The following is a 25,049-nucleotide window of genomic DNA, read 5'->3' as shown; positions in this document are numbered from 1 at the left end:
TGTTAAACAGTGAGATGTTTATAGGAGCTGATTTTAGCCAGAAATCGATCAGCGGTGCAGTAAAATGGTTCCATCCATCATGGCCGCCTCTCTGGCTTCAATGCGCCTCCAAACGCAGAGGGGACAGAATTCCATGGAACACCGGGACCAAGAAGGTCTGGAGGTCAGTCAGAGCTTCACATCCCTGGAACATCAGTCTGTTTAGCAACAGCCATTGCTGACAACTTCTTCCTCTCCACTGCTACAGGCTGCTTTGCTGCCACCATCTGGTGAATCCCAGTACTGCACATTTTACTCAGATCAGCTCAGCAGTGAGATCCGGGGCTCTGGGGGAAAACATCCGCCCCATGTTTGCTTTGTTTCCATGTTAATAAAAAAAAGCTTTGATGTGTTTGTTTAACTAAAGATGAGGAGCAGAAATGTGAGATAAAGCAAATTAATCAACAGTCAGTCAGTCAGTCAGTCTAATGGCTGCAGCTGCAGGAGGAAACAGACTCAGATCAAATGAACCAGAATGATTGAATCTCCTCATAAGGAGCTGATCTGGTTCAGTGGTTCTGCAGGATCAACCAGGGTTCATCTAAAGATGCTTCTAGAACTGATTGGTGACCTTTAGTTTAGATCTGCACATAGTTGGTTATTGTCAGTAGAGTTTTAAGTTGTTTGGCTGTTTTATGGTTGTGATTTCTGAGCATAGACTTCCAGTTCTAGATCTACATTTCTATCACTCAGTTTGGATCCGTGAAAGTTCCTCATTCTAGAAAAAAAGTAAAAGGAACTGAATGAGACAAGATCTGCATGATCAGAGAATGATGGAGGAGGAGATGACCGCCTGTTTATTTATCAGCTGGTTTTTACTGGCAGCTCCAAATATTTGGCGTTTAACCTTTTTAAGGCGTAATTAGGTGAGATAATAACAATAATAATGATTATAATAATATGTATGATAAGATTATACCGGTGTTAGTATAACATCTGTGAGCCCTCCTATCAGTCTGCTGTCTACTAACTTCACTGGATTCATAGCTAAACCTAAAGGAGGAGAAACATCTAGCGCCTCCTATGGGTCACAATCTATGGCGGCTCACAGATCACCTGAATCATCCCAGAATCTCATCCATAAACTTCCAACAGGCGCGTGAAACAAAGAATCTGATTTAATTATTAAATTGTAAGTTTTCATGTGATTCATACTAATGTGGAAGAGATTTAGATTATTTTATATCAGATTATTGTTAAACTGAAAGAGGAGGAGAGGAAGAGGATCAGAAGACTGATAGAAAGCCAGCGGTGTCTAAAGTTCCCATGTTTGTTACTTCAGTAGAAGTATAGATCCTGCAGTTTAAAAACATTCTGGTAAAAGTTGAAGTATCAACTTGACCTCTTTACTCCAGTAAAAGTGAAAAAGTATGCGCTCCAAAAACGACCTAGGCTACGTTCACACTGCAGGCCTTAATGCTCAATTCCGATTTTTTTGTGAAATCGGATTTTTTTGCATGTCCGTTCACACTTCCAAGTATATGCGACTTGTATGTGATCTACTGTGTGAACTGAAAGCGTTCAACCGAAGTGTCCCGCATGCGCACTCGAGGACGCGATGACGTCACATGTAGCAAGCGTCCTCAGTGTTTGCGGAAGTAAACATGACTCGTAATACCGCAGCGTATATTGCGTTCTTTAAGTTCTTCTCCAACAGGAGCAGGAACATTACGAACGAAATCTTTTTAAGAAGATCAAAAAGAAAGAGAGCCAGATTTCTTGCAATGGCGTTTTGTGGGGCAGTAATAGCAACGTCCGTACAGAGCTCTCACTGAGCTCTCTATTGACTGCTCTCTGTGTTATCTTCCGCCATGGTTGTTAGTTTTTCCCGCCTCCGCTTAGTAGGACGCAGATTAGTAACATTTGTCAAGTATCAATGACGTGTAGGTCGGATGAATGCGACCTGGCCGTACAGACACAGGTCGCATTTGAAAAGATCAGATACGTATCGGATTCAGGACCACATATCCAAGTGGCCTGGGTCGCATTTGAAAAAATCCGATCTGTGTCGTTCAGACTGTCATAAAAAGATCAGATACAGGTCACATATGGGCAAAAAAATCGGAATTGGGTCACTTCAGGCTGCAGTGTGAACGTAGCCTTAGAGTATAAAAGTATAAAGTAACCTTTAATAAAAACAGCCAGATGCCGCTATATGAATTAAAGCTAAATTTTTTCAACTATTTCTATAATCCTCTGAGATAGGGCCGAGGATGAGGGAGGTCTGGTTGGTCTCCGTCTCCCGATACGCTCTCGCCTGTGTCCGACCTTTCAGACGTTTCAGCATCTTTTTCTGAATCCCACATTGTAGCATGGCATAGACAATTCACGTTAGCAGTTTGAAGAACACCTGCTAGCTTCTGATGATTTCCTTTAGCTAACCAATGAGTGTTTGCCTTCTATGACTCATCCAATCACACTAGTTTTCACTAGATGTGGGCGGAGCCAATGATCTGCATTGGATGGAGCGCATGACGGGAAATAAAGATTTAGAAACATTAAACCGAAGCCAAGAGGAACGAGTAACATCTGATTTAAAAATGTAAGGAATAGAAAGAACAGATACTGGTGTGAAAATGTAATGAGTAGAAGAAGAAGTAGGAGGAAAAATAAATAATGGAGTAAAGTATAGCTACCTAGAAAGTGTACTTTAGTACAGTAACAAAGTATTTATACTTGGTTACTTGACACCTCTGTAGAAAGCAGATTGAATGAGAGAGGAGGAGAATAGGAACACTGATGGAACAGCCGGGGGGAGATTCATCGTTAGGCAATACTAGGCAGCTGCCTGGGGGCCCAAGTTCCTGGGGGCCCCAAGTTCCTGGGGGCCCCATAAAATTCTGTTTCCATGTATGGTTAATGCAACTATTCCTTATTTCTGCACATTAATTATGTTTTTGATAAAAATCCTTTGGCTAAAATGCCATCAGAACGCTGATAATATTCAGTGTGTCTCAGCCCCCCCCTCAGTGTCCACCATATTGGATCAGTCCATTTGCTGCACATGTTCAGAAAGGTCCAAACAGACAGCAGCAAACCATTTGAAAACAAACCATGCAAAGAGCAGTGTTGCCAACTTAGCGCTTTAGTCGCTATATTTAGCCACTTTTCAGACCCCTCTAGCACTTTGATTTCTAAAAAGCTCCTAGCGCCAAATCTAGAGACTTTTTTCTGCTGCTGGAGACTTTGGAGACAACATCTAAAAGCAGCGAACTCTGCTCTCCAGAGCGAGTAGATTGGTAACCCCGCCTCCTGCTCTCCTCTATCTTGTCTGCTGTCATGATTCATGCAGCTATTATTTCATCCAAATGAAAAATGGAGAACAGATAAGCAGATCATGGCTTGTCTACAGTGAAAAGAAGGACTGGGTTATTTACTTTGGCCTTTTTGGAAACACAGGAAGGAGCAATCAGCTAAGTGAGCTTAGTGCTTGGAAAAAATCTTTCATTCCTTTAGAGACAGCATGAAAAGTCAGCTGAGTACAAAACATAGAGAGGAAAACAAGAAGAAAAGGGACAAGAAGAGAGGGACACAACCTAGAACAGATAATGGATGTCTATTCTATTAACATTTCTCTATCTGGAGAATGGGGCTGTTCTATGTGTGGCCCCCTGCCTGTCTTTGCCTAGGGCCCCACATTTCCTAAACCCGCCCCTGGGAACAGTTAAAGAAAAGGAAGAAAAATCTTCTTAGAGTCAAACAGAGCAGTCAGCTAGAAAGAAAAGAAGATGGAGGGAAGAAGACTGAATGATAAACACTATTAAATGATTGATTTTATTCATCTGATAGATAATCAGTCATTTAACGCTTGATCATATTTTAATTAAAATGTTAATAAACATGTAGGAATAGATGGAAGCATCACTGGCCCTGTTTCCTGCTTTAATTTTAAAATGCGTTTATTTTTATCTAGGAGCTGAAATCCGTTTGCCCTGCAGGGAACCATCTTGTAGCAATGAATCTTTGATGGCAGAGGAAGGGTCACTTCCTGCTCCTGGATCTAAAGAAAAAGCTCCTCTTAGGGGCCACAAAGGGCCCCCAGCTCCACAAAGGGCCCCCAGCTGCCGCCATCTTTAAATGCTCCCTTTCAAAGCGTCACACTGAGTGGCGGGAAATGTTTGGGAGGGTTAATTTTCTCCTGGGGAACAGTTAGCTGAGGCAGCTAGCGTCAGCAGGCCGCCATGTTGCTCCTCCTCCTCCTCCTCCTCTCCAGCAGCGGCTCCTCTCTCTGAACGCTGGCCGAACCTATGAGCTCCGTGGCGGGATCCCCTCCCTGTGAGCTCCGGGGGCCGCAGGGCTCCGGCAGCCCGCAGAGGAAGCGGCTCCAGCGGCTGATCAGCGTCTCCGGCTGCGAGCCGAACAGGAGCAACGACCTGCTGCTGCTGCCGGCAGAGGAGGCTGCAGGGAGCGGAGAGGAGCGGAGCCTCAGCAGGCATCTGGTGTTCTTCCATGGAGACATCCAGGTGAGGCTCTGATGGAGCTCCATCATGCTGTAATGATGGAGCTCCATCATGCTGTAATGATGTAGCTCCATCATTAAGCGATGCTGGTGGTTCCAGAAGCTGAGCTTCTGTTTGTTCTGCAGAACTTCCAGGAGGAGATGCTCCTGCAGCCTGAGGCGGCCCAGTGGCTCCCCTGGAGCCTGGAGCAGGTGGCCCTCATCCTGGCCCGCCGCTTCCCCCACAGGAACATCTGGGTGGTGAGGGCCTCCCGCATGTACCTGCACAAGTTCAGCTGCTACCAGAACTTTGTGGAGAGCAGCCCGTTCGGGGCCCCGGAGCACTCGGCCCACGGTGGAGCTCTGCTCCAACTCAGGTTTGGACCTCAGCTGTTTCCCCTCTGTGCCAGAACTTCTCCTTCAGAACCACAGGGGCCCTGAGGAGCCACAGGGGCCCTGAGGAGCCACAGGGGCCCTGAGGGAACCACAGGGGCCCTGAAGGAACCACAGGGGCCCTGAGGAACCACAGGGGCCCTGAGGAGCCACAGGGTTCCTGAAGGAACCACAGGGGCCCCGAGGAGCCACAGGGGCCATGAGGAGCCACAGGGGCCCTGAGGAGCCACAGGGGCCCTGAGGAACCATAGGGGCCCTGAGGAGCCACATGGTTCCTGAGGAACCACAGGGGCCCTGAGGAACCACAGGGGCCCTGAGGAGCCACAGGGTTCCTGAGGAACCACAGGGGCCCTGAGGAACCACAGGGGCCCTGAGGAGCCACAGGGTTCCTGAAGGAACCACAGGGGCCCCGAGGAGCCACAGGGGCCCTGAGGAGCCACAGGGTTCCTGAAGGAACCACAGGGGCCCCGAGGAACCAAATAGGGCCCCCTAGGAGCCATAGGGGCCCTGAGGAACAATAGGGGCCCTGAGGAACCACAGGGGCCCTGAGGAGCCACATGGTTCCTGAGGGAACCACAGGGGCCCTGAAGGAACCACAGGGGCCCTGAGGAACCACAGGGGCCCTGAGGAGCCACAGGGGCCCTGAGGAGCCACAGGGTTCCTGAGGGAACCACAGGGGCCCTGAGGAACCACAGGGGCCCTGAGGAGCCACAGGGTTCCTGAGGAACCACAGGGGCCCTGAGGAACCACAGGGGCCCTGAGGAGCCACAGGGTTCCTGAAGGAACCACAGGGGCCCCGAGGAGCCACAGGGGCCATGAGGAGCCACAGGGGCCCTGAGGAGCCACAGGGGCCCTGAGGAACCATAGGGGCCCTGAGGAGCCACATGGTTCCTGAGGAACCACAGGGGCCCTGAGGAACCACAGGGGCCCTGAGGAGCCACAGGGTTCCTGAGGAACCACAGGGGCCCTGAGGAACCACAGGGGCCCTGAGGAACCACAGGGGCCCTGAGGAGCCACAGGGTTCCTGAAGGAACCACAGGGGCCCCGAGGAGCCACAGGGGCCCTGAGGAGCCACAGGGTTCCTGAAGGAACCACAGGGGCCCCGAGGAACCAAATAGGGCCCCCTAGGAGCCATAGGGGCCCTGAGGAACAATAGGGGCCCTGAGGAACCACAGGGGCCCTGAGGAGCCACATGGTTCCTGAGGAACCACAGGGGCCCCGAGGAGCCATAGGGGCCCTGAGGAACCATAGGGGCCCTGAGGAACCACAGGGGCCCTGAGGAGCCACAGGGGCCCTGAGGAACCACAGGGGCCCTGAGGAGCCACAGGGTTCCTGAAGGAACCACAGGGGCCCCGAGGAACCACAGGGGCCCTGAGGAGCCACAGGGTTCCTGAAGGAACCACAGGGGCCCTGAGGAGCCACAGGGTTCCTGAAGGAACCACAGGGGCCCCGAGGAACCATAGGGGCCCCGAGGAGCCATAGGGGCCCTGAGGAACCATAGGGGCCCTGAGGAACCACAGGGTTCCTGAAGGAACCACAGGGGCCCCGAGGAACCAAATAGGGCCCCCTAGGAGCCATAGGGGCCCTGAGGAACAATAGGGGCCCTGAGGAACCACAGGGGCCCTGAGGAGCCACATGGTTCCTGAGGAACCACAGGGGCCCCGAGGAGCCATAGGGGCCCTGAGGAACCATAGGGGCCCTGAGGAACCATAGGGGCCCCGAGGAGCCATAGGGGCCCTGAGGAACCACAGGGGCCCTGAGGAGCCACAGGGGCCCTGAGGAGCCACATGGTTCCTGAGGAACCCCAGGGGCCCCGAGGAACCATAGGGGCCCCGAGGAGCCATAGGGGCCCTGAGGAACCATAGGGGCCCTGAGGAACCACAGGGGCCCTGAGGAACCACAGGGGCCCTGAGGAACCACAGGGGCCCTGAGGAACCATAGGGGCCCTGAGGAACCACAGGGGCCCTGAAGAGCCACAGGGTTCCTGAGGAACCACAGGGGCCCTGAGGAGCCACAGGGGCCCTTAGGAGCCACAGGGTTCCTGAGGAACCACAGGGGCCCTGAGGAGCCACAGGGTTCCTGAAGGAACCACAGGGGCCCCGAGGAACCACAGGGTTCCTGAAGGAACCACAGGGGCCCTGAGGAGCCACAGGGTTCCTGAAGGAACCACAGGGGCCCCGAGGAACCACAGGGGCCCTGAGGAGCCACAGGGGCCCTGAGGAACCACAGGGGCCCTGAGGAGCCACAGGGTTCCTGAGGAACCACAGGGGCCCTGAGGAACCACAGGGGCCCTGAGGAACCACAGGGGCCCTGAGGAGCCACAGGGTTCCTGAAGGAACCACAGGGGCCCCGAGGAGCCACAGGGGCCCTGAGGAGCCACAGGGTTCCTGAAGGAACCACAGGGGCCCTCAGGAGCCATAGGGGCCCTGAGGAACCATAGGGGCCCTGAGGAACCACAGGGGCCCTGAGGAACCACAGGGGCCCTGAGGAGCCACATGGTTCCTGAGGAACCACAGGGGCCCTGAGGAACCACAGGGGCCCTGAGGAGCCACAGGGGCCCCGAGGAGCCACAGGGTTCCTGAAGGAACCACAGGGGCCCCGAGGAACCACAGGGGCCCTGAGGAGCCACAGGGGCCCTGAGGAGCCACAGGGTTCCTGAAGGAACCACAGGGGCCCCGAGGAACCACAGGGGCCCTGAGGAGCCACAGGGGCCCTGAGGAGCCACAGGGTTCCTGAGGAACCACAGGGGCCCTGAGGAGCCACAGGGTTCCTGAAGGAACCACAGGGGCCCCGAGGAACCACAGGGGCCCTGAGGAGCCACAGGGGCCCTGAGGAGCCACAGGGTTCCTGAGGAACCACAGGGGCCCTGAGGAGCCACAGGGTTCCTGAAGGAACCACAGGGGCCCCGAGGAACCACAGGGGCCCTGAGGAGCCACAGGGGCCCTGAGGAGCCACAGGGTTCCTGAAGGAACCACAGGGGCCCTGAGGAGCCACAGGGTTCCTGAAGGAACCACAGGGGCCCTGAGGAGCCACAGGGGCCCTGAGGAGCCACAGGGTTCCTGAGGAACCACAGGGGCCCTGAGGAGCCACAGGGTTCCTGAAGGAACCACAGGGGCCCCGAGGAACCACAGGGGCCCTGAGGAGCCACAGGGGCCCTGAGGAGCCACAGGGTTCCTGAGGAACCACAGGGGCCCTGAGGAGCCACAGGGTTCCTGAAGGAACCACAGGGGCCCCGAGGAACCACAGGGTTCCTGAAGGAACCACAGGGGCCCCGAGGAACCACAGGGGCCCTGAGGAGCCACAGGGGCCCTGAGGAGCCACAGGGTTCCTGAAGGAACCACAGGGGCCCTGAGGAGCCACAGGGTTCCTGAAGGAACCACAGGGGCCCCGAGGAACCACAGGGGCCCTGAGGAACCACAGGGTTCCTGAGGAGTCGGCCTGTCCCCAGAACCAGCCGGAGCTCAAACTGCTGCTGGTTTTGTTCTGGTGGGTCGATTTGCTCAGTGAGAAGGTTGATGATGGTGATGATGGTGATGATGCTGATGGTGATGATGATGATGGTGATGCTGATGATGATGATGATGGTGATGATGGTGATGATGGTGATGATGCTGATGGTGATGATGATGATGGTGATGCTGATGATGATGATGGTGATGATGCTGATGGTGATGATGATGGTGATGATGCTGATGGTGATGGTGATGGTGATGATGATGGTGATGATGCTGATGATGATGGTGATGATAATGATGATGGTGATGATGGTGATGATGCTGATGATGATGGTGATGGTGATGATGGTGATGATGATGCTGATGATGATGATGATGGTGATGATGGTGATGATGATGGTGATGATGCTGATGATAATGATGATGGTGATGATGGTGATGATGCTGATGATGATGGTGATGATGGTGATGATGCTGATGATGATGGTGATGATGATGGTGATGATGCTGATGATGATGGTGATGATAATGATGATGGTGATGATGGTGATGATGCTGATGATGATGGTGATGATGCTGATGACATCATCAGCATCAGCAGAATAAAGTCCAGCTGCACCAGAAGCTTTGATCTGTTGATGTTCTCCTTCAGAACCCTGCTGACCAACGCCATGGAGCGAGCCAAGCTCCCAGAGCCGCTCCGGCCCGCCGGCGGCGCCGACAGCATCCCGCCCGGGTTCTCCCTCATCCTGGTGGGCTTCAGCAAAGGCTGCGTGGTTCTGAACCAGGTGGCGTACGAGCTGGCGGCGGCCCGGGCCGACCCCAAGATGTCCGCCTTCGTGGATCGGATCTCGGACATGTTCTGGCTGGACGGAGGACATCCGGGCGGCAGCGAGACCTGGGTGACGGACCGGAAGGTTCTGATGGAGCTGGCTGCCTGCGGCGTCTCCATCCACGCCCACGTGACCCCCTATGAGGTTCTGGACCCCATGCGGGCCTGGGTGGGCCGCGAGTACCGACACTTCATCCGCACCCTGGAGGAGCTGGGGGCGTGTCCTAGCAACAAGCTGCACTTTGAGGAGGAGCCGCCGTCCATCGAGAACCACTTCAGGGTTCTCCTGGAGTTCTGAGTCAGAGGAGGCCGCCGCCGCTTTCTGCTCCTTTAGATGCTGCTTCTGGTGAGATGGTCTCCAAGCTCCCACGTCATCTAATGACGGGACCTGAAGGCCCATCATCATCAGCCTCTCTTTTGCACTGGTGGGACGTGTCCAAGCGTGGTGGACTATGGACTAGTAGCTGACGAGTCTCTAAGCGTATTTGCTTTCTGACTCTGCATCCTCTGATGCTCCTGCAGACGCTGCTCCTCCTCCTGAGATGTTTTCTGTGTTTGTCCAAAGAAATGTTGAGCTAAAAGCTCCCATTGGACGTCTGAGAGACGTCCCCGGGCATCTGAGAGATGTTCGTGAGACGTTTAAGAGACGACCCTGGCGGTCAGAGACATCCCCGGTTGTCTGAGAGACGTCTAAGAGACTTCCTGGGCGCCCAGGAACATCTCTTAGACACCCGAGGATGTCTCTCAGAGGACGTCTTGTAGATGTCCCCGGGCGTCTGAGAGACGTCTTGCAGATGTCCCGGGGCGTCTGAGAGACGTCTTGCAGATGTCCTCGGGCGTCTGAGAGACGTCTTGCAGATGTCCCGGGGCGTCTGAGAGACGTCTTGCAGATGTCCCTGGGTGTCTGAGAGACGTCTTGCAGATGTCCCTGGGTGTCTGAGAGACGTCTTGCAGATGTCCTCGGGCGTCTGAGAGACGTCTTGCAGATGTCCTCGGGCGTCTGAGAGACGTCTTGCAGATGTCCATGGGCGTCTGAGAGACGTCTAGCAGATGTCCATGGGCGTCTGAGAGACGTCTTGCAGATGTCCATGGGCGTCTGAGAGACGTCTTGCAGATGTCCATGGGCGTCTGAGAGACGTCTAGCAGATGTCCATGGGCGTCTGAGAGACGTCTTGCAGATGTCCATGGGCGTCTGAGAGACGTCTAGCAGATGTCCATGGGCGTCTGAGAGACGTCTTGCAGATGTCCATGGGCGTCTGAGAGACGTCTTGCAGATGTCCATGGGCGTCTGAGAGACGTCTTGCAGATGTCCATGGGCGTCTGAGAGACGTCTAGCAGATGTCCATGGGCGTCTGAGAGACGTCTTGCAGATGTCCATGGGCGTCTGAGAGACGTCTAGCAGATGTCCATGGGCGTCTGAGAGACGTCTTGCAGATGTCCCTGGGCGTCTGAGAGACGTCTTGCAGATGTCCATGGGCGTCTGAGAGACGTCTAGCAGATGTCCATGGGCGTCTGAGAGACGTCTAGCAGATGTCCATGGGCGTCTGAGAGACGTCTTGCAGATGTCCATGGGCGTCTGAGAGACGTCTTGCAGATGTCCATGGGCGTCTGAGAGACGTCTTGCAGATGTCCATGGGCGTCTGAGAGACGTCTTGCAGATGTCCATGGGCGTCTGAGAGACGTCTTGCAGATGTCCCTGGGCGTCTGAGAGACGTCTAGCAGATGTCCATGGGCGTCTGAGAGACGTCTTGCAGATGTCCATGGGCGTCTGAGAGACGTCTTGCAGATGTCCATGGGCGTCTGAGAGACGTCTTGCAGATGTCCCTGGGCGTCTGAGAGACGTCTTGCAGATGTCCCTGGGCGTCTGAGAGACGTCTTGCAGATGTCCATGGGCGTCTGAGAGACGTCTTGCAGATGTCCATGGGCGTCTGAGAGACGTCTAGCAGATGTCCATGGGCGTCTGAGAGACGTCTTGCAGATGTCCATGGGCGTCTGAGAGACGTCTTGCAGATGTCCCTGGGCGTCTGAGAGACGTCTAGCAGATGTCCATGGGCGTCTGAGAGACGTCTTGCAGATGTCCATGGGCGTCTGAGAGACGTCTAGCAGATGTCCATGGGCGTCTGAGAGACGTCTTGCAGATGTCCCTGGGCGTCTGAGAGACGTCTAGCAGATGTCCATGGGCGTCTGAGAGACGTCTTGCAGATGTCCATGGGCGTCTGAGAGACGTCTTGCAGATGTCCATGGGCGTCTGAGAGACGTCTTGCAGATGTCCCTGGGCGTCTGAGAGACGTCTAGCAGATGTCCATGGGCGTCTGAGAGACGTCTTGCAGATGTCCATGGGCGTCTGAGAGACGTCTTGCAGATGTCCATGGGCGTCTGAGAGACGTCTTGCAGATGTCCCTGGGCGTCTGAGAGACGTCTTGCAGATGTCCCTGGGCGTCTGAGAGACGTCTTGCAGATGTCCATGGGCGTCTGAGAGACGTCTTGCAGATGTCCATGGGCGTCTGAGAGACGTCTAGCAGATGTCCATGGGCGTCTGAGAGACGTCTTGCAGATGTCCATGGGCGTCTGAGAGACGTCTTGCAGATGTCCATGGGCGTCTGAGAGACGTCTTGCAGATGTCCATGGGCGTCTGAGAGACGTCTAGCAGATGTCCATGGGCGTCTGAGAGACGTCTTGCAGATGTCCTCGGGCGTCTGAGAGACGTCTTGCAGATGTCCATGGGCGTCTGAGAGACGTCTAGCAGATGTCCATGGGCGTCTGAGAGACGTCTTGCAGATGTCCATGGGCGTCTGAGAGACGTCTTGCAGATGTCCATGGGCGTCTGAGAGACGTCTTGCAGATGTCCATGGGCGTCTGAGAGACGTCTAGCAGATGTCCATGGGCGTCTGAGAGACGTCTTGCAGATGTCCATGGGCGTCTGAGAGACGTCTTGCAGATGTCCCTGCCTGACGCAGCTCCGTTCTCCTTCATTCCTTTGCTGCTGTGGAGCATGTAGCTGTAGTTCTGCTGGCAGCCAGCAGGGGGCGGCAGACAGACCACAGGAGGCTGTTTGTTTGTTTGTTGTTTTTTTCCAGTTTGCTTCCTGTTATCCAGCAGTTGATTAAATTACAGATGATGAAAATCAAAGAAGAAATAAAAATCTGAACCCTTCCAGCTGATCGGCTCCTTCAGTCAGAACCAGCAGCAGCCGACCCGTCCGGATCAGAACCGGTTCAGGCTTCCAGCAGTTCTAGATGACGGAACCGAGGGACAGAGCGGCGCCGGACGGACTGCTCCGTCCTCACAAAGCCCACATTGTCCCACCGCTGAGCAGTTCTGTTTGATCGGGTCGCTCCTCAAACCTTCCAGAACTTTCTCCACCTTCCTCTGCTCCATCCTGAACGTCAGACTCTGGGTCCAAATCCTTCCTACTTCCTGTTTCCTTCCTGACCTCTTTCCTCCATCTTGGACCCTTCAGGCCTTCCTGGTTCCGTTCGGCCCGCTGAGCTCGTTGCTCCAATAAAAACAAACAGCAAGAACATAAATAATAACAATAAAAAGTAGCAGAACCGGGTCGGGTCAGAACCAGCCTCTGGTTCTGGACTAAGTGCTACCAAGGAACCAAGCTGCTCTACGATCATCAGAACCGGTTCTACTGAAGCCCTGAGCTACGGTCCGGGTCGGTTCTGCCGGGTCAGAGGAACCTTCCTGTTCCTGCTGCAGACCCGCTTTAAGGCATAGAACTAAACTGCATAGATAGGGGCTGGAAACCAGCCTTCCTCCAGAACCAAACGGGTCCGAGTCCATCAGTGAAGCGGGTCAGAAAGTTCTGGAAGCTGAAAGGATTTAAAAGCTGAGAGGAGGAGGCCAAGCCGCCTCCCCGTCCGCAGACGCCTCCTCATCTGGACGGAACCTCTTGGCCTGGGAACAAGTCGAGTCCAGGAAGTTCTCCTTGTCCTCCTGCGGCGCCGCCCACTTGGCGCCGCAGCTCCTCTCCCGGGCGGGTCGGACCGGGCCGAGCTCCGGGCTCAGGCACAGCTGCTGCTGCCACAGCCAGGGGTGGGTCAGGCACTCTGCGGCGCTGGGCCGGTCCCTGCAGGCAGAACCAGAACCTCAGATCATCAGAACCAAACCGGACCTCCTTAAGGAGGCGCATCGTCACCGTCTGCCGAGCCCATTCTGGGTCTGACGTCAACATCCCGGTAGAACGCGTGGTGGAACCTCCTGTGGAGGAGCAGGAACCTCCTCTGGAGGAGCCGGAACCTCCTGTGGAGGAGCAGGAACCTCCTCTGGAGGAGCAGGAACCTCCCCTGGAGGAGCAGGAACCTCCTGTGGAGGAGCAGGAACCTCCTCTGGAGGAGCCGGAACCTCCTGTGGAGGAGCAGGAACCTCCTCTGGAGGAGCAGGAACCTCCCCTGGAGGAGCAGGAACCTCCCCTGGAGGAGCAGGAACCTCCTGTGGAGGAGCAGGAACCTCCTCTGGAGGAGCCGGAACCTCCTGTGGAGGAGCAGGAACCTCCCCTGAAGGAGCAGGAACCTCCTGTGGAGGAGCAGGAACCTCCTCTGGAGGAGCCGGAACCTCCTGTGGAGGAGCAGGAACCTCCCCTGGAGGAGCCCGAACCTCCCCTGGAGGAGCAGGAACCTCCTGTGGAGGAGCAGGAACCTCCTCTAGAGGAGCAGGAACCGCCTCTGGAGGAGCAGGAACCTCCTCTAGAGGAGCAGGAACCTCCTCTAGAGGAGCAGGAACCTCCTCTGGAGGAGCCGGAACCTCCTCTGGAGGAGCAGGAACCGCCTCTGGAGGAGCAGGAACCTCCTCTAGAGGAGCAGGAACCTCCTCTAGAGGAGCCAGAACCTCCTCTGGAGGAGCCGGAACATCTTTAAGAGGAGGTTCCAGCTCCTCCAGAGGAGGTTCCTGCTCCTCTAGAGGAGGTTCCTGCTCCTCCACAGGAGGTTCCGGCTCCTCCAGAGGAGGTTCCGGCTCCTCCAGAGGAGGTTGCGGCTCCTCCAGAGGAGGTTTCGGCTCCTCCACAGGAGGTTCCTGCTCCTCCAGGGGAGGTTCGGGCTCCTCCAGAGGAGGTTCCTGCTCCTCCACAGGAGGTTCCTGCTCCTTCAGGGGAGGTTCGGGCTCCTCCAGAGGAGGTTCCTGCTCCTCCACAGGAGGTTCCTGCTCCTTCAGGGGAGGTTCGGGCTCCTCCAGAGGAGGTTGCGGCTCCTCCAGAGGAGGTTTCGGCTCCTCCACAGGAGGTTCCTGCTCCTCCAGGGGAGGTTCGGGCTCCTCCAGAGGAGGTTCCTGCTCCTCCACAGGAGGTTCCTGCTCCTCCAGGGGAGGTTCGGGCTCCTCCAGAGGAGGTTCCTGCTCCTCCACAGGAGGTTCCGGCTCCTCCAGAGGAGGTTCCTGCTCCTCCAGAGGAGGTTCCGGCTCCTCCAGAGGAGGTTCCTGCTCCTCCAGAGGAGGTTCCGGCTCCTCCACAGGAGGTTCCACCTCCTCCAGAGGAGGTTCCTGCTCCTCCACAGGAGGTTCCACCTCCTCCACAGGAGGTTCCACCTCCTCCAGAGGAGGTTCCGGCTCCTCCAGAGGAGGTTCCTGCTCCTCCAGAGGAGGTTCCGGCTCCTCCAGAGGAGGTTCCGGCTCCTCCAGAGGAGGTTCCTGCTCCTCCAGAGGAGGTTTCGGCTCCTCCACAGGAGGTTCCGGCTCCTCCAGAGGAGGTTCCTGCTCCTCCAGAGGAGGTTCCTGCTCCTCCAGAGGAGGTTCCGGCTCCTCCAGAGGAGGTGGCGGCTCCTCCAGAGGAGGTTCCGGCTCCTCCAGAGGAGGTGGCGGCTCCTCCAGAGGAGGTTCCGGCTCCTCCAGAGGAGGTGGCGGCTCCTCTAGAGGAGGTTCCTGCTCCTCCACAGGAGGTTCCGGCTCCTCCAGAGGAGGTTGCGGCTCCTCCAGAGGAGGTTCCTGCTCCTCCACAGGAGGTTCCGGCTCCTCCAGAGGAGGTTCCGGCTCCTCCAGAGGAGGTTCCAGCTCCTCCAGAGGAGGTTCCTGCTCCTCTAGAGGAGGTTCCTGCTCCTCCACAGGAGGTTCCGGCTCCTCCAGAGGAGGTTCTGGCTCCTCCAGAGGAGGTTGCGGCTCCTCCAGAGGAGGTTTCGGCTCCTCCACGGGAGGTTCCTGCTCCTCCAGGGGAGGTTCGGGCTCCTCCAGAGGAGGTTCCGTCTCCTCCAGAGGAGGTTCCTGCTCCTCCAGAGGAGGTTCCGGCTCCTCCACAGGAGGTTCTACCTCCTCCAGAGGAGGTTCCTGCTCCTCCACAGGAGGTTCCACCTCCTCCACAGGAGGTTCCACCTCCTCCAGAGGAGGTTGCGGCTCCTCCAGAGGAGGTTCCTGCTCCTCCAGAGGCGGTTCCTGCTCCTCCAGAGGAGGTTCCTGCTCCTCCACAGGAGGTTCCACCTCCTCCAGAGGAGGTGGCGGCTCCTCCAGAGGAGGTTCCGGCTCCTCCAGAGGAGGTTCCTGCTCCTCCAGAGGAGGTTCCTGCTCCTCCAGAGGAGGTGGCGGCTCCTCCAGAGGAGGTGGCGGCTCCTCCAGAGGAGGTTCCTGCTCCTCCACAGGAGGTTCCACCTCCTCCAGAGGAGGTGGCGGCTCCTCCAGAGGAGGTTCCGGCTCCTCCAGAGGAGGTTGCGGCCGGGTACTCACTCGGGCGCTTTGACCAGCAGCTTCCTGATGAAGTCGACGGCGAGCTCAGAGACGCGGCCGAAGGCGTCGCGGCTGTAGTCCACGTTGACCTGCGACACGTTGAGGAACGTCTCCTGCTTGTCGTCTCCAGCGAAGGGAGACTCTCCGGTCACCAGCATGTAGGAGACCACGCCCACGCTCCTGAGGACACACGGACCAGACCGGACCGGGAGCCGGGTCAGAACAAAGAACCACCTAGCGGTCCAAAGCAGAAACAGGTTCTGGTTGTTGGAACTCACCACAGGTCCGTTGCCGTGGTGATGGGCTCATAGTTCAGGACCTCTGGAGCTGAAGGAGAAACGGAGGAGACGTAGACCTGGATCAGAACCAGAACCCGAAGAACCCTGCTGGTTCTGAGAGCATCTGCAGGTCCACCAGGTTGGACCGGCCTAGTCAAAGCTCGGACCTGGATCCATCCATCCTGACGGAGCTCAGAGGTTCTACAGGGTTCTGGGTGGGAACTCCACACTTTTCAGAATGTTCCGTTCATCCCTGAATGGAACCCGGAGGCTCTGGATCCGATCCCATCCGCTTACCTACGTACTCCGGCGTTCCCAGAATCTCCCGCAGCTCGCCGGCCGAGCCCAGGCGGCGGGCCAGACCCAGATCCACGATCTTCACGTCTCCTGGCGGCGCCAGGCTGGTCAGCACGATGTTCTGGGGCTGCAGGAGAACAGGGAGGCCCGTCAGATGCGCTCTCCTCTTGGTCACCATGACGACCCTCTGACCCAGTTCTACTCAAACACGGCGGTTCTGGTTCTGGCGTACCTTGAGGTCCAGGTGGACCAGGTGGCTCTGGTGCAGGTGGTGGACCCCCTCCAGGGTCTGGCGGATCAGGCGGGTCATCTGGACCTCCGGCAGCAGCTCCTCAGAGACGCACAGGTCAAAGATCTCCCCGCCTGCAGCGCTGGACCGGACAGGACGGGTCAGAACATGACGGACCGGACGGGTCAGAACATGACGGACCGGACCGGACGGGTCAGAACATGACGGACCGGACCGGACCAGACGGGTCAGAACATTACAGACCGGACAGGACGGGTCAGAACATGACGGACCGGACCGGACCAGACGGGTCAGAACATTACAGACCGGACCGGACGGGTCAGAACATGACGGACCAGACAGGATGGGTGAGAACATGACGGACCGGACCGGACGGGTCAGAACATGACGGACCGGACCGGACGGGTCAGAACATGACGGACCAGACAGGACGGGTCAGAACATGACGGACCAGACAGGATGGGTCAGAACATGACGGACCGGACAGGATGGGTGAGAACATGACGGACCGGACCGGACGGGTCAGAACATGACGGACCAGACAGGATGGGTCAGAACATGACAGACAGGACGGGTCAGAACATGACGGACCGGACCGGACGGGTCAGAACATGACGGACCGGACGGGTCAGAACATGACGGACCGGACCGGACGGGTCAGAACATGACGGACCAGACAGGACGGGTCAGAACATGACGGACCAGACAGGACGGGTCAGAACATGACGGACCGGACGGGTCAGAACATGACGGACCAGACAGGACGGGTCAGAACATGACGGACCGGACAGGACGGGTCAGAACATGACGGACCGGACGGGTCAGAACATGACGGACCGGACCGGACGGGTCAGAACATTACAGACCGGACAGGACGGGTCAGAACATGACGGACCGGACCGGACGGGTCAGAACATGACGGACCGGACGGGTCAGAACATGACGGACCAGACAGGACGGGTCAGAACATGACGGACCGGACGGGTCAGAACATGACGGACCGGACCGGACGGGTCAGAACATTACGGACCAGACAGGACGGGTCAGAACATTACGGACCAGACAGGACGGGTCAGAACATGATGGACCGGACCGGACGGGTCAGAACATGACGGACCGGACCGGACGGGTCAGAACATTACAGACCGGACCGGACGGGTCAGAACATGACAGACCGGACCGGACGGGTCAGAACATGACGGACCGGACCGGACGGGTCAGAACATGACGGACCGGACCGGACGGGTCAGAACATGACGGACCGGACCGGACGGGTCAGAACATTACAGACCGGACCGGACCGGACGGGTCAGAACATTACAGACCGGACCGGACGGGTCAGAACATGACAGACCGGACCGGACGGGTCAGAACATTACAGACCGGACCGGACGGGTCAGAACATTACAGACCGGACCGGACGGGTCAGAACATGACAGACCGGACCGGACGGGTCAGAACATGACAGACCGGACGGGTCAGAACATTACAGACCGGACCGGACGGGTCAGAACATTACAGACCGGACCGGACGGGTCAGAACATGACGGACCAGACAGGACCAGACGGGTCAGAACATGACAGACCGGACCGGACAGGACGGGTCGGAACATGACGGACCGGACCGGACGGGTCAGAACATTACAGACCGGACCGGACCGGACGGGTCAGAACATGACAGACCGGACCGGACGGGTCAGAACATTACAGACCGGACCGGACGGGTCAGAACATGATGGACCGGACCGGACCAGACGGGTCAGAACATGACAGACCGGACCGGACAGGACGGGTCGGAACATGACGGACCGGACCGGACGGGTCAGAACATGACGGACCGGACCGGACGGGTCAGAACATGACGGACCAGACAGGACGGGTCAGAACATGACGGACCGGACGGGTCAGAACATGACAGACCGGACCGGACCAGACGGGTCAGAACATGACGGACCGGACCGGACGGGTCAGAACATGACGGACCGGACGGGTCAGAACATGACAGACCGGACCGGACCAGACGGGTCAGAACATGACGGACCGGACCGGACCAGACGGGTCAGAACATGACGGACCGGACCGGACCGGACGGGTCAGAACATGACAGGCGGACAGGACCGGACAGAACATGATGGACCGGACAGGACGGGTCAGAACATGACAGGCGGACAGGACCGGACAGGACGGGTCGGAACATGACGGACCGGACCAGACGGGTCAGAACATGACGGACCGGACCAGACGGGTCAGAACATGACGGACCGGACCGGACCAGACGGGTCCGAACATGACAGACCGGACCGGACAGGACGGGTCGGAACATGACGGACCGGACCAGACGGGTCAGAACATGACGGACCGGACGGGTCAGAACATGACGGACCAGACCAGACGGGTCAGAACATGACGGACCGGACCAGACGGGTCAGAACATGACGGACCGGACCGGACGGGTCAGAACATGACGGACCGGACGGGTCGGAACATGACGGACCGGACCAGACGGGTCAGAACATGACGGACCGGACCAGACGGGTCAGAACATGACGGACCGGACCGGACGGGTCAGAACATGACAGGCGGACAGGACCGGACAGAACATGACAGACCGGACGGGTCAGAACATGACGGACCGGACAGGACGGGTCAGAACATGACGGACCGGACCGGACGGGTCAGAACATGACGGACCGGACCGGACGGGTCAGAACATGACGGACCAGACAGGACGGGTCAGAACATGACGGACCAGACAGGACGGGTCAGAACATGACGGACCGGACCAGACAGGTCAGAACATGACGGACCGGACCGGACGGGTCAGAACATGACAGGCGGACAGGACCGGACAGAACATGACGGACCGGACCAGACAGGTCAGAACATGACGGACCGGACCGGACGGGTCAGAACATGACAGGCGGACAGGACCGGACAGAACATGACGGACCGGACAGGACGGGTCGGAACATGACGGACCGGACCGGACGGGTCAGAACATGACGGACCGGACGGGTCAGAACATGACGGACCGGACCGGACGGGTCAGAACATGACGGACCAGACAGGACGGGTCAGAACATGACGGACCGGACCAGACGGGTCAGAACATTACGGACCGGACAGGACGGGTCAGAACATGACGGACCGGACGGGTCAGAACATTACGGACCGGACAGGACGGGTCAGAACATGACGGACCGGACGGGTCAGAACATGACAGACCGGACCGGACCAGACGGGTCAGAACATGACGGACCGGACCAGACGGGTCAGAACATGACGGACCGGACCGGACGGGTCAGAACATGACGGACCGGACGGGTCAGAACATGACAGACCGGACCGGACCGGACGGGTCAGAACATGACAGGCGGACAGGACCGGACAGAACATGATGGACCGGACAGGACGGGTCAGAACATGACAGGCGGACAGGACCGGACAGGACGGGTCGGAACATGACGGACCGGACCAGACGGGTCAGAACATGACGGACCGGACCGGACCAGACGGGTCCGAACATGACAGACCGGACCGGACAGGACGGGTCGGAACATGACGGACCGGACCAGACGGGTCAGAACATGACGGACCGGACGGGTCAGAACATGACGGACCAGACCAGACGGGTCAGAACATGACGGACCGGACCAGACGGGTCAGAACATGACGGACCGGACCGGACGGGTCAGAACATGACGGACCGGACGGGTCGGAACATGACGGACCGGACCAGACGGGTCAGAACATGACGGACCGGACCAGACGGGTCAGAACATGACGGACCGGACCGGACGGGTCAGAACATGACAGGCGGACAGGACCGGACAGAACATGACAGACCGGACAGGACGGGTCAGAACATGACGGACCGGACCGGACGGGTCAGAACATGACGGACCGGACAGGACGGGTCAGAACATGACGGACCGGACCGGACGGGTCAGAACATGACGGACCGGACCGGACGGGTCAGAACATGACGGACCGGACCGGACGGGTCAGAACATGACAGGCGGACAGGACCGGACAGAACATGACGGACCAGACAGGACGGGTCAGAACATGACGGACCAGACAGGACGGGTCAGAACATGACGGACCGGACCAGACAGGTCAGAACATGACGGACCGGACCGGACGGGTCAGAACATGACAGGCGGACAGGACCGGACAGAACATGACAGACCGGACAGGACGGGTCAGAACATGACGGACCGGACCGGACGGGTCAGAACATGACGGACCGGACCGGACGGGTCAGAACATGACGGACCGGACAGGACGGGTCAGAACATGACGGACCGGACCGGACGGGTCAGAACATGACGGACCGGACCGGACGGGTCAGAACATGACAGGCGGACAGGACCGGACAGAACATGACGGACCGGACCAGACAGGTCAGAACATGACGGACCGGACCGGACGGGTCAGAACATGACAGGCGGACAGGACCGGACAGAACATGACGGACCGGACCAGACAGGTCAGAACATGACGGACCGGACCGGACGGGTCAGAACATGACGGACCAGACAGGACGGGTCAGAACATGACGGACCGGACCAGACAGGTCAGAACATGACGGACCGGACCGGACGGGTCAGAACATGACAGGCGGACAGGACCGGACAGAACATGACGGACCGGACCAGACAGGTCAGAACATGACGGACCGGACCGAACGGGTCAGAACATGACAGGCGGACAGGACCGGACAGAACATGACGGACCGGACCAGACAGGTCAGAACATGACGGACCGGACCGGACGGGTCAGAACATGACAGGCGGACAGGACCGGACAGAACATGACGGACCGGACCGGACGGGTCAGAACATGACAGGCGGACAGGACCGGACAGAACATGACGGACCGGACCAGACGGGTCAGAACATGACGGACCGGCGGGAAAAGAAGCCACCAACTGAACCTGGGCGCCAGCGTAGAACTTACTATTCTAGAAGCAGGACCAGGTCGTGTTCCGTCTCGTGGGCGCCGTACAGGTTGACGACCCGCGGGTTGTTCCGGGTCAGCTCCAGAACCGCCATCTCATGGATCAGCTCGGCCCGGCAGTCCCGGCCCCGCCTCCTCTTCCGCAGGAACTTGGCGGCGAAAACTTTCCCAGAACTTTTCTCCACGCAGCGCCGCACCACCGCAAACTTCCCCCTGGATCAGAACCAAGACCAGAACCACCATCAGAACCAACATCAGAACCACCATCAGAACCAAGACCAGAACCACCATCAGAACCAAGAACAGAACAACCATCAGAACCGCAGCTTGGTTCCAAAAACAGGACATCCAGGGAAGGAACCGACCCGCTTCCTCAGCACCTCTGGTTCTGGTTCTGAGCTCTCCATCATGGACCTTCAGGCAGCCAGAGGTTCTGATCACCAGCAGCTGGTTCTGCTCGGAGGACTGATCAGACCCGGTTCGGATCAGAAGATCGTTCTACTGATCAGACCCGGTTCCGATCAGAAGATCGTTCTACTGATCGGAGGGAAAACCAGAACTTTTCAGCACAAACCGACCACAGCAGGACCGCTCTCTGGTTCAGGTCCAGCTGCAGACTTGCTTTTGGGTCAGAACCTCCAGCTGTAACCGGGTCCTGATCAGAACCGGGTCAGCTCAGCTTGGAAACGGGTCAGAACCTTTTTCTGCAGCCTCTGATTGCTGGAAGAACCACAGGAGGATCCGGTTCTGATGTCCAGGAGTCCATCTGGACAACCAGCGGTACCGACCCAGATAGAGAACTGGACCCACCCAGACCCGGTTCTGCTTGGATAACATCATGAAGCCCCGATGGCAGAACCAGAACCCAGTCTGAGTTCAGAACCGGAGCTCCTGGTTCCTCATCGTGATCAAAGGTTTACTTCCTGTTCCTCTTTCTGAGGTCCGGTTGCCATGGTTACCGGTTTGGACCTGCTTCAGACCCGGTTCTGAGGTGGAACTGCTGTATTCAATGATGATCAACAGTTCTGGATCTGGACTCCAGAACCGGAAGTACTCACCTGCCCAGCTCCCCGGTGACCTCATACAGGTTCTCCAGAGGTTCGCTGCTGATCGGGGTCTGGGTCTCAGTCAGGAGCCCGCTGCGGGGGTCCGACCGCCTGCGGGACATCCTGCTGCTGCTCCTCACTGCTCCTCACTGCTCCTGCTGCTCCTCACTGCTCCTCCTGCTCCTCCTCCTCAGCGGCTCCGGTTCGGCTGGATCAGCGCTGGTTCGTGGGTCGGAACCGGGCCGGGTGGCCGGTAGTTCCTCCCAGCAGCGGCTAGCAGAAGAGCCGCTAACTTAGCTCAGCTGTCGGTATCCGGTCCAGCAGTGATTCGGAACCGGTTCGGTTGGTCCGGTTCGGTTCGGTTGGTCCCTCCTGACCGAACCCTCCTGAGTTTTAGTCCCGCGCGTGGAGCTGCCCTCGCGGCTTCGCTCCGGTCCGGTTCGGCTGGTCCGTTTCTACATCCCGGGTGACACCGAGCAGACACGTCACTGCCCTGCTGCGCATGCGCGCTGTTTCAAACGGCCAGGGGAATTCCGTCTGTGTTCAGGGATCCGAACCGACCGGCCTTCCGCTTCGGTCTGTGACTCTGAAGCCACCGGCAGCCATATTGGTACTCCCTAGTTAGAATGTAAACAATCTGCGCTACAGCATCGAATTACGATGATGTTTCCACTTTCAGGAGGAATTAAGACTTTAAAATAAAGATAAATTCATCAGTTTGACACAGACTGACTGTTTCAGAGCATCAGTGGATTAACTTTACTAAATACCCACATCAGTTCACTACAAATGGCACCAATGCAAACCTCTTCAACATGTCAAATATACTCTGTGTGTGTGTGTGTGTGTAAATTATTTTACTATAACAAACTTCCTTAACATGTATAATTCTGTTTAATGAACACTGAACAAAGTACTAAACAAAATATTGTCATGGTCAAAAAATTTACTCTCTAATCTGTTTTTTCTACTGATTATTTGCATGTTCCTGTTTCCAGCTGGAGAGGAAGCGGATAAACACTGAAATGATCGTGTGACTCCGATCTTATCCCTGATTAGTGGAACTGGTGGCGTTATAATTCTCCCTATGTTACAACCATACCTGCATGGATTGATATTATAGTAATTACATCTTACAGGTCTGGTAATGCATGATATATATATATATATATATATATATATATATATATATATATATATATATATATATATATATATATATATATATATATATATATATATATATATATATATATATATATATATATATATATATCTATGTGTATGAGCTACTTTTTTTTTCATCAACATAACCTGCAAGATATTTCAGTTCATGACTTTTCAGATGACAAATACCACAAACACTCAAAATCAACATCATCCTCATCAGCATCATCCACCTAATAAATAATTCCTACATTAACATTTCCCAGTGAATTACTTTCTATTTCCTCTACTTTCTATTTTCTAATGTTAGACCCAGTGTCTTCCAGTCAGTCTGAGATAGCCAGACTAATGTTAGTCTGCAGACTAAACTATAGGATCCATCGGCTATAGATGGATTTATCCTGACTGGGAAATGACCAGTGGAACGTCTTCCTGCAGACAGAAAACTGCTGGTTTTAGCAGCCAGATGCTGAACAGGGAGACATTTTCACTGCACGTCTCTGTGGGAGTGGGGATTACCAAGATGGCGGCGGTGGTTTCACTCTTTTGAGGCAATCAGCAATCCAGTGAAAACATAGAGATCGGTGCCCTGGTGTTCCAGGATGGATGCTTGTATTGACGTCCATGCAGGGGCCACTGGGTCCCTGAAAACCAGCCCTCTGGGTTCAGTCACCTCTGAGTCTATTTGAAATACCATCAATAAATAGATTGATATTCATTATTTTATTGTCAAACATGTCAGCGCAACCAGGGTCTGTAACATAGAGACACCATTAATCACATTAATCAGTTAAACTTCACAGTAAAACATTTTCAGGGACTTTATGCCAATTTAAAGAGCCGGTCAGAGGAGCAGACATTACCTGTTTATCTCGTTAGTTTATCCTTTTAGTTTTATACCAAAAATAGACTTTAAAGTACCTTGATGGGTGTGTATCCCTTTAGTCATGTATAAAAAAATTATTTAATTACTTTTTGGTGTTTTCTTGCAGTGTATGGCGATCAATTTCTATTCAGTTTATTTCTATAGCGCCAATTCACAACACATGACATCCAGTTCACCAGATCATCCAGTCAGATTGATTCAAAGTTTTCTATCTAAGGAAAACCAGCTGATTGCATCGACTCATTGACTCTTCAGCAATCCCTCACACTAAGCATGCTTGTAGCGACAGTGGAGAGGAAAAACTCCCTTTGAACAGGAAGAAACCTCCAGCAGAACCAGGCTCAGTGTGAGCGGC

At 56.1% G+C, this 25,049-nt stretch overlaps 2 protein-coding genes across 2 annotated transcripts; one reads left to right on the top strand and one right to left on the bottom strand.

Annotated features, from left to right (window-relative positions):
• The first annotated feature begins 3,991 nt into the window (after positions 1-3,991).
• Positions 3,992-10,106, top strand: cunh2orf69 (chromosome unknown C2orf69 homolog). Its single transcript, XM_038269761.1, has 3 exons — positions 3,992-4,502; positions 4,625-4,854; positions 8,978-10,106. Exons 1-3 carry the CDS (start codon positions 4,287-4,289, stop codon positions 9,453-9,455), a joined length of 924 nt encoding a protein of 307 aa, XP_038125689.1. The 5' UTR covers positions 3,992-4,286; the 3' UTR covers positions 9,456-10,106.
• Positions 10,107-12,206: 2,100 nt separating this feature from the next.
• stk17b (serine/threonine kinase 17b (apoptosis-inducing)) lies at positions 12,207-23,158 on the bottom strand. Its single transcript, XM_038269760.1, has 7 exons — positions 22,654-23,158; positions 21,596-21,808; positions 16,616-16,754; positions 16,384-16,510; positions 16,087-16,135; positions 15,809-15,988; positions 12,207-13,232 (listed from the first exon to the last, which is right to left on the bottom strand). Exons 1-7 carry the CDS (start codon positions 22,761-22,763, stop codon positions 12,986-12,988), a joined length of 1,065 nt encoding a protein of 354 aa, XP_038125688.1. The 5' UTR covers positions 22,764-23,158; the 3' UTR covers positions 12,207-12,985.
• Between the last annotated feature and the right edge of the window lie 1,891 nt (positions 23,159-25,049).

The sequence above is a fragment of the Cyprinodon tularosa genome, unplaced genomic scaffold (genome assembly GCF_016077235.1).
Source record: "Cyprinodon tularosa strain WSP-4 unplaced genomic scaffold, ASM1607723v1 ctg738, whole genome shotgun sequence".
NCBI lineage: Eukaryota > Metazoa > Chordata > Actinopteri > Cyprinodontiformes > Cyprinodontidae > Cyprinodon > Cyprinodon tularosa.
Note: the sequence above shows the minus strand (reverse complement) of the source record. Positions and strands in the feature narration are given on the sequence as shown.